The sequence below is a fragment of the Suricata suricatta genome, chromosome 5, assembly GCF_006229205.1.
Source record: "Suricata suricatta isolate VVHF042 chromosome 5, meerkat_22Aug2017_6uvM2_HiC, whole genome shotgun sequence".
NCBI lineage: Eukaryota > Metazoa > Chordata > Mammalia > Carnivora > Herpestidae > Suricata > Suricata suricatta.
In genome coordinates, this window is record NC_043704.1 from 96,953,205 (window position 1) to 96,963,344 (window position 10,140).

The window sequence follows — 10,140 nt, forward strand, 5'->3', positions numbered from 1 at the left end:
TATGAATATAAAATGCAGATGAGGAATCAAGAATTCTGCACCATTCTTTAACTTTATATATGCTGTTAATTTTTTAATGTTTATTTGTTTTTGAGAGAGAGTAACAGAGTGCGAGTAGGGAAGGGGCAGAGAGAAAGGGAGGCACAGAGTCTGAAGCAGGCTCCAGGCTCTAAGTTGTCAGCACAGAGCCTGATGGGGGGCTCGAACTCACAAACTGTGAGACCATGAGTCAGTCAGACGCTCAGCCAACTGAGTTACCCAGGCACCCCTCTTTGACTTTGTATTTCAATGTTAGAAAGTTTTGTTCTCAGACAATGTCTTAGTGCTGCTTTTATCCATTACCTTTCACTTTCTGCACATTCTTAATAAAAGATAGATTGGACTAAAGAGGGGCCAATAGTAACTTGTATCATGTATTCCCAAGAGGTTTTATATAAAAATGCACTTTTTCAGAGCAATGTATTCTAACCAGTTGCCCTTCTGGTTGCTTCTATAGGCAAATATTTTTGATCAATTATTATTATAAAACCTGCCTTGATATTAAATATGAAAAGTACCAACAGCAAATATCTGCAAACTTAACTATTTCTACCTCCAGTTATTTACATACTTTCTAGTTTTTTGAAAGTGATTTTGATAATACATTTAGACCATGTCATAGCAGCTGTTCCTGTTAATTCTTACAGACTTCTTTCCATTCTTCTGTGTACCTACTGAGAAATTACTATATATGTTCTACTTCTATATTTTGTTTTACCATATTCTTGAATAGCATAGCACAACTAAAGAGATAATAGTCTCAGAAAAAAAAAAAACAAAGAGACTGGGCTATATATAGGACTCACTCTGTGTGGAAGCTCAAGGTGGAAATGTTTGGTTCGGAAACACAATGCCTCACTTTTTTGATCCATTTTTCTTTATAAATATCATCTACCGGGTCACCAATATTTTTATGCTGCTTTACTTATTGTGCTCTGTAGGAGTAATTAATAAATTCATTCATATAACTTTAGTTATTTACTATGCATTTGCATTTTGAAGAGTACTTTTAAAATCAATTGTATTTTTAAGAAGAATTTTGCACTGACACACAAGTAGAGGAAATAGTTAACAATATATTAGGAGCCTACTCTGTTTAGTAACTGCAAAATTTCATTATGCTTAAGCCTCACGGTAATCATATGTCTATTATAAGGTTAAAATCTGAGATTTGGATTTGTTAGAAGAATGCCCAATTATCTATGGCAGAGTTGAGATTGGAGCTTGGGTCTGTTTAATCCAAAGAGCATGGTTTTGCACTTCAACTTTCTGTTCACTCTCTTCTTATTAGTATAATGTCAATGGACTGAATTCTTACAGTGGAGTTTCCAGAATCAATGGGGCAAATGCTTTAGCTGGTGAGGGAAGCAGAGGAAAGATGTTCAGAAGACACTGCCTATTCCATCTACATTTAAGTGCATCCTGATCAGGCACTGTGATTCCTGTGTGTACTGCTTTTCCCTCTCCGTGAATGACAATCACATGTGGGAAAGATTTAAGAGAAATATATATTTGATTATGTCAATCAACAAATGTTGGTGAATTTACCAGAGTGATAAAGGCTTTGGAAACCCTGTTCCAGAGAAACAGGTAAAGAAATGGACATATCTGGCATAAGAAAGAGAATTCATGGGAGATACAACGTCTTCTCAAATATTTCAAAGCTGCAGTGAGGAAAAAGAGATGAAGTAGAACCAATGGAAATAATCTTAAGAAGGCAGATTCTAGAAATGCTTCCTAATACCCGCTAAAACAGGAAGAGATTTCTGTCTTTCCTTCCCTTCCCATCATGGTGCAGAGGAGTTGCAGCCGGCTGCCTGCGTGGCTCTGAAAGGGAGAAGGGGGCGCTGAGAGAAGCTGTATGCTCACTGGATCCAAGAGTATGGGAGGGGGGTGGCGCTTAGGTTGTGGAAGGGCAGAGACGGTGAGTAGAGGAGATGGCCAGCACAGTTGGGAGGCTGAGCAAATAAATATGGAGTAAGTAAATGAATAAATTAGTGAATATTTTGAGGAGAGGCAAGTATCTCACTTTTATAGAGGTATTTATAACATTTCTAAGGGGGAAAGCTAAAAAGAACCCTGAGTTTGTGGATTGGCTTTGAGATACCAATGTGTATTCATGGTTTGAGAGAGAGAGAGAGAGAGAGAGAGAGAGGATGGAAGGGAGGAAGGAAGGAAAGGAAGGAAGGAAAGAAGAAAAATTAAAAGAAAGAGGAGGAAGGAAGGAAGAAATGTTTGAGTGATTAAAAATATGTTTGCAGCTTGCTCACAAATGATTCAGAAAATACTAATTATAATCGTGCCTACACACATATGCCATATATAATACATGTATATAATGTATATGACTTTTTATATTATATATGTATATGTATGTATGAGGGAGGGAAAGATTAGATATATAGATTGAGCACATGTGTGGTGGAATGTTAACAATTGGGGAAACAGAAGAAGAGAGGGAGGTAGTTTTTATTTTACCAGCAACTTTTCTGTAAATTTGGAAGTATTTCCAAGTAAATTGTTTCTTAAAAATGAAAAAGGTTGCCTTGGGAAAAAAAAGATTTTTTGAGATGTTCCAGCAGAGGCTGAGTAACTCTCTCACAGGGATATTGCAGAGAATTCTTGCACTGGTTGGGAGGTTTGATTAGATAATCCATCATTTCAAACTTAGAGCATATGATTTATGAATCATAGATTGATGACAGTACAGTGAAGTGAAATTTGAGCCACATTTCTAGAAATTTAGAGGAATATTGAGATGTTAAAGAGACAGAATGTGGGAACCAACTACCTTGTAAAGGCTCTATTTTGCATCTATGCACCCACCCACCCATCTGTTCATCCATCTATCCAATCAACTATTTAAGACACATACAGGGGAATGTTTTAGACACAAGGTATATACCTAGTAACACAATACACTTCTCTTGCCATCAGCTTCCTGGAGTGAAGGTACGTAAAATGCAGTGGTTTATTAAACAAAAATTGAATGAGCCCACTAATTTTTCTGGTATAAATTGGAAATTCTTTTGCTAGACATATTTTGCTTTTTTTTTTTTTTTTTTACCCCTGTAGATGACTTTGTTTGAAATGATTAGTGAAATAGTCTGGTTCATATAGACATACCTTCTCTCCGTAGCCTACCATGTAAGGCATTGTGTTACGTTAAAACCCTAATTCCATCTTTAATTAACTTCAGGGCCTCTTCCAGGAAAGGAATTAAGAGGAGCTGTCTCACAAGTATATTTAATGAGAACAGAGCTTTTAAAGGTATGAAGGTCTCTTTTAATGTTACTGTTTCTAATAGTTTGGAACAAAAATGCACACAGAAGGAAAAAATAAAAAGACAGTTATTATGTCTTCTTCTTCTCTCTCATAGCATCTAGTTGTTCTAGGCAGGTAGCAGGGTCTCACCTATTAAATGTTAATAGAACTTAAGATTTTATAAGCCATTTCTGAAATTAACACTTAGGTTCAATTATTTAAGATCCATTTTTCTACAGTGGAAAGAACTTGTCACATTAATATAGAATGTGGCAGAACTTTCAATAGGCTACTTTGTTTGTAGTATATAGATTTACACTAAATATAATTTAACCTGTTATCTTTTCAGATTATTTTCCTCTTATCACATGAAGTATATGGAACAAAGTGACAGAGAAACAAAGTGCCTGAAATTAATCCATGCTCAATAGAAGAAATTAGCTTTTAAGTCCTATATGAATGAGAACATTTGCTTGTATGTTTTTAAAGTTGGGAATTAAACACAATTTTATTTTTTTAAGTGAAAAAATGCTAAGAAAGAGAATGAGATTTAACCTATAACTTCTATTATTTTTTAATACATATTCCCAGATTTATTTTCTACAGTAAGGGAATGACAGCACTCAAATTTATACCAAGACACTTTGGCTCTCACTAATTAATTTTTTGTTTTGTTTTGTTTTGCTAGTGCTCCAGGGGCAAAATGGAGTTGTAGAAAGAACAGATTTGTGAAAACAATTAAAAGGTCTGCAGTAATATTTTATGGACAATTGTGGTATCTTTATTGTCAATTAAAAGGGCTTAAACCAGGTTGGAGAAGTTCATGGCCATTCTTTTGCACTCCTCAAGACGTAGGAAAATGTACATTGTGCCTGAACTGCTCTAACATAAGGTCCTCACAGAACAACTTCATTAAATGATCTTACTAAGACAGAGTGTCTGGCTCTGTCATTGCAAGGAAAAGTAATGGCCTGTTCCTGGGTAAATCACATTATGATCTGAGTAATAGGGAGAAATAATAATTTGGTAGCTAAGGGTACTTGTGATGGATGTTTGCTGGTGTCACTACAGGGGTGGAGAAACATTGATTGCCTGATAGTCTTGGACATTCAGACTTATTATTTATGAATCGCACAGTAGAACAAGAAGGATAGTGCTCTTGTGCTGCCTACCTCCGTTTTTGGAAAAGTATCTCTTAACAGTGTTAAGTTAGAAGCTGGAAATTAGTTTGCTTATTTTAGAGCAAGTAATATTAGAATATAACCCAAGACTTAGAAAACATTTAGAGATACCTAGCTGGGCAATTAAGAATTTTAGTGAATTAGGACACTATGGCCTATAGCAATCATCAAGTTTCTCATGGCTGTCGGGAAGCTCTAGCCCTGCTAGGACATTGGAAGATGTTACAGAATTCTTGAAAAAGTTTTTCTCATGAATTCCTTATCAAGTATTTACATCCATTTTATTTCTTTTTAATTTTTTTTAACGTTTGTTCATTTTTAAGAGACAGAGACAGACAGAGTGCAAGCACGGGAGGAGCTGAGAAAGAGGGAGACACAGAATGTGAAACAGGTTCCAGGCTCTGAGCTGTCAGCACAGAGCCCAATGCGGGGCTCGAAGTCACGAACCATGAGATCATGACCTGAGCCAAAGTCGGATGCTTAATCAACTGAGCCACCCTGGCACCCCCCATTTTATTTCTTTTTTATGAATTTATCAGAAGTGACATTACACTTAGTTATCAATAGTAACTATTTGTTTAATTGCATCTGGAACAAATTTTCCGTTTCTCTTCTCAGAGGTCACTGATGAATCAGTGTGTTTAATATCTGATTGCCATTGAAGTGATTGAACTAGAAGAATGAGATCACAATCCATTCAATTATGAATCCATTTTTTATTAATGAGCTATTGGTAGAGAAAATTATGTAAAAATTAAAAAGTGTGTAAAAGTAACACTGATGTTTATTATCAAATTACCTATGTTTAATAATATTATCCTCACATTATTTAGTAAATCAATAATCTTCATCTGATCTTTTGGTCCATCATTTGGTCCATAAAAATGTTTTTATTTTTTAAATGTTTTATTTATTTTTAATACAGAGAGAGACAGAGCATGAGAGGGGGAGGGGCAGAGAGAGAAGGAGACACAGAACTGGAAGCAGGCTCCAGGCTCTGAGCTAGCTGTCAGCACAGAGCCTGACGCGGGGCTCGAACCCACGGACGTGAGATCTGACCTGAGCTGAAGCCGGAGGCTTAACTGACTGAGCCACCCAGGCGCCCCCATAAAAATGTTTTTAAATATTCACCCTTTTTTCCAAAGATTAAAATGGGCCTTGTAACCACAGGAAATTTTTGTGACTATTATATGATTGATGAATTGTTGAGGACTTTGTAAATGCAGCAGTAATTTGTGTCTGCATTCTGGACTTGATTTAGCTTTATCCATTTTCTCACAGGCTTTCTGAAATATTTATGATGGTATATAGTGGTAATCTAACGTGGAGGTCCTGTGAGAAACAAGAAGAACTAATTGCTAGCAAATTTACAAGCCCTGGCACACTCTTCCAAATTCCGTTTCTACTTACTATAAAAAAAGTGGAATAATTATTAAATAATACAAGCTTAATGCTTTTTAAAAAATTCTGTTAATGGTTTCCTCTCTTAATTCTTTCCTATTGCGTCATTGATCATTAACCAATCATATTAGTCCTTTTATGCAAATGTAGTGAACACCTGCTTTGGGTTTAGAGGAATTAATCATACAATGTTCAAGATAAGTAAATTTGGCCTTGACTGATCAGGTATTTTATGTACCAGTGCTTCCCAGCAGGCACATTTCAGTTATAACATCACAGTGAATAATCAGAAGCCAATTTGGGGTAAGTACCTTAAAATTAAACAACTTTTGAATGAAGTACATATGTGATAATATTGATCATGAGTGTTTAATAGAGCAGGGGAATGGCATTTCAATTCGTTTTGATACAGATACTGATTTGCATTTATCAAATTAACACATTACTTTTATTCTTAAATAATGTCATTATACATTTGAAGGTCAAATTCTTATAGGATTATTCATTATGTTGTTTAGTTCACCAGGTACTTCATGCTTTCTAATGAGATCTTATGAGATAGGATCCAGAACCCAATGAGGTTAAATGAATTTTTAAAAACATTTTGCATGTGTGTGTATGTGTGTGTGAGCTTATAATTTGTTAAATGCTTGGAAATTTTCTGGGAGAATTATATACTCAAATAATATAAATTTTAATTATTAAGATTATTAGTATAATGAGAGGATACCCCTCAGATTCTACCATAAGGGAAAAACTACCCTTCATAATGTTTATTATTGTAATACAAACCAAATACATAAAGATGTTTCTTAAGAACTACTACTTGATGACTTAAAAGTACTAATAACATTGTGACAACTTATATATCTACAAACTGCTATTTAAAAAAAAATTAATGTTTATTTTTGAGAGAGAGACATATACAATATGATTAGGGGACAGTCAGAGAGAGAGGGAGACACAGAATCAGAAGCAGGCTCCAGGCTCTGAGCTGTCAGCACATAGCCTGACACAAGGCTTGAACCTACAAACTGTGAGATCATGACCTAAGCTGAGGTCGGCCGCTTAACCGACTGAGCCACCCATGTACCCCAAACTGCTGTTCTTAATCAGAAATCTTCTGAGATATTGAATGTATTAGAAAATGATACACAGAGGCACCTCGGTGGCTCAGTTGGTTAAGCAGTTTGACTCTTGATTTCTACTCAGGTCATAATCTTAAAGTTCATGAGTTTGAGCCCCATTTGGGCTCAGTGCTGACAGCTCAGATTCTGCTTAGGATTCTCTCTCTCTTCTCTCTCTCTCTCCTCCCATCCCTCTTGCATGTGTGTGTGCTCCCCCCTTCCATGAATAAACATTAAACAAAATGGTATACAGAAATTTATTTTGTCTATAAAACTTTTTTTAATCACTGGCTTTTACTTTTGTTGCACTTCCATTCACAACTTTGTGGTCCTCAATAAAACTCGATCCTCAGTAAAACATTTGATAATATGTATTTATATTTGCTGTTTACCAAAATGTTATTTTTTAACAATTGTTTTAAATTGCATGTTGAGGTATTTTGCCTTTGCAAATTGTGTATCCAAACAAACAGAGTTTAACTACAAATATTAGAAAGCAATTTCTAACTGCTGGAAGTAGCTAGATAATGACTCCACAGATTAGTTTTAGAGAGTATTTGACTATTAATAATCATTGTATGTAATAGTGACTCTTAATCCATTTATGGGTCATGGTGACCTTCTAATGGTCTGCAAAAACATTTTAGAAATATAGTTCTTCATTTTTAAGGCTAACAATGCATCATTCTGGAGGCTTTTATCTTTACCCCCCAATGAAGGATTACTTTCTAGCAACCTATTGAACTAGAAGTTATTGGGGCACCTGGGTGGCTCAGTTGGTTAAGCGTCCAACTTCAGCTCAGGTCATGATCTCACGGTTCGTGGGTTCAAGCCCTGTGGTGGGCTCTGTGCTGGCAGCTAGCTCAGAGCCTGGAGCCTCTTTCTGATTCTGTGTTTCCCTCTCTCTCTGACCCTCCCCTGCTCATGGTGTCTCTCTCTGTCTCTCAAAAATTAATAAAACACATTAAAAATTTTTTATTAAAGTTATTATTAAGGGTTTCTAAAATATATTTTTTGCAAGGAAAAATTAGTGTTACTAAAATTTATAAGGCTTTCAGAGTCAATATTCCATGAAGTCTGTGGCAATATTGCAAAACTCATTCTCAAGACCTAATCAGATGGTTGAATTTCCTGTACTTTTAGTGGAGAGCTCTTTAATAAGGTGTCATTTGTGTTGTGAATTGGCTAAAGTTTTCAACTGCAGCTTTCTTATGTGTTAATTTGTCAAATTATTGCTTAGTTTCTTAAAAGCAATAATTTCTTTTATTATTGTTGTAGTGGTTATATTTAATTATAATTGTGTTTCATTACAATTTTTCTGAGTTTTTCATTCCTTTGAAAAAATACACTGTGGATTTTAGGGTATTTCACCCTCCAGAAGTGAGAGTCCATAAAGTATGAATATTCGTACCATAAAAACTTTGCCAGATCACTCAAACTGATGTAGAATACGTTAACTTTCTAATATTATAGGTTCAAAGCCACACTGGAGTGTCTTCGCTTTTTTTATTCCATTTCTCTTTTGATCTATAAACCATTTTAGAGTAGTGTGGACAGAGGATTCCTTTGATAAAGAACTATAGGTACCCACTTAAAACCATGGGAAAAGATAGGCAAAAGTATCATAGAGCTATTTAAAGGTGGTATTGCTATTGACATTATTCCAGAATTACAATTTCTCCTTTGATTTTAGAAGACTGCCGTCTGTTTTGGACTAGTTCTTGAAAGAATATTAAAATGCCATTAGAGCAGGGCATTTTTCTCCTAATGGATGAGAATCTCCTTGTAATAATCTATTTGAATTAAGACAAAGAGTTCTAATAGGTAGGAGGTTGTCCGTTGACCTCACTCTGGTCAACTCTGGTAATTTTGAACACTAATGAATTTTGAATTAATGCACAGAAGTCAAAATGGATAAGATCTTGTTGTGGAGTCTCCTGTTGCTTTTTCCTGGAAGTCAAGCCTCAAGACCGTTGGCCCAAAGAAATTTCGAATTTGCAGTCGATCTTTATCAAGCTATTTGTTTATCTCATAAGAACAATATTATATTTTCCCCTCTTGGAACAACGTTAGTTCTTGGGATGGTACAACTGGGAGCAAAAGGAAACACACAGGAGCAGATAAGACGAACGTTAAAACTTCAGAAAAACTCAACTGGTAAGAGTCTTATGTATGATTATTTATTGGATAAGATCTGGCCAAATTTATCTTTAAAGTTAGAAGCTCAGGGTGACACAACTTAAATCAATGGAAAATGTTATCAAAAGTGTAAAATTATAATACAATGGGGAATCGTAAATAATAATCATTTTAATTGTTTCCCAATGAAAATGTTACCAAAAGAATTTATTATTTTTAAAAGATATTTTAATACAGATATAAAGCTGTGAGTGTGACACTGAATTTTCTTCTGGTCTGGTTTAGCCAAATTTAGTTAATTGAGACTGTGTTGTGTGTGCATGAATGTGTGTGTAGTTATGGTGTTTTGTTTGTTTGTTTATATTTCCGCTGTCACGATGGTGTGATCATTTTCTCACATCAGTTTCAAAATATGGTTTTTTTTTAATTTATAGTTTATTGTCAAGTTGGTTTCCATATAACACCCAGTGCTCTTCCCCACAAGTGCCCTCCTTCATGACCACCACCCCTCTTCCCTTTTCCCCCTACCCCTTCAGCCCTCAGTTTGTTTTCAGTATTCAGGAATCTCTCATTATTTGCCTCCCTCTCTCTCCCCAACTCTTTTCCCTCCTTCCCCTCCCCATGGACTTATGTAAGTTTCTCCTGTTACACTTATGGGTGAAAACATAAGATATCTGTCTTTCTCTGCCTGACTTATTTCACTTAGCATGACACCCTCGAGGTCCATCCACTTTGCTACAAATGGCCAGATTTCATTCTTTCTCACTGCCATGTAATACTCCATTGTATAGATATATATATACCACTTCTTCTTGATCCATTCATCAGGTGATGGACATTTAGGCTCTTGCCATGATCTGGCTATTGTTGAAAGTGCCGCTATGAACATTGAGGTACATGTGCCCCTATGCATCAGCACTTCTGTATCCCTTGGGTAAATCCCCAGCACTGCTATTGCTGGGTCATAGGGGAGTCATATTGATAGTTTT

The 10,140-nt window shown here is 35.6% G+C and overlaps 1 protein-coding gene across 1 annotated transcript in view; it reads left to right on the top strand.

Moving 5' to 3' along the window:
- The first annotated feature begins 6,121 nt into the window (after nucleotides 1-6,121).
- SERPINI2 (serpin family I member 2) overlaps nucleotides 6,122-10,140 on the top strand; it is a 39,218-nt gene continuing 35,199 nt past the window's right edge. The window contains exons 1-2 of the mRNA XM_029940785.1: nucleotides 6,122-6,188; nucleotides 8,915-9,169. Of these exons, the coding sequence (XP_029796645.1) occupies nucleotides 8,923-9,169 (247 nt within the window). The 5' untranslated portion in view covers nucleotides 6,122-6,188; nucleotides 8,915-8,922. The remainder of the gene's footprint in view (nucleotides 6,189-8,914; nucleotides 9,170-10,140) is intronic.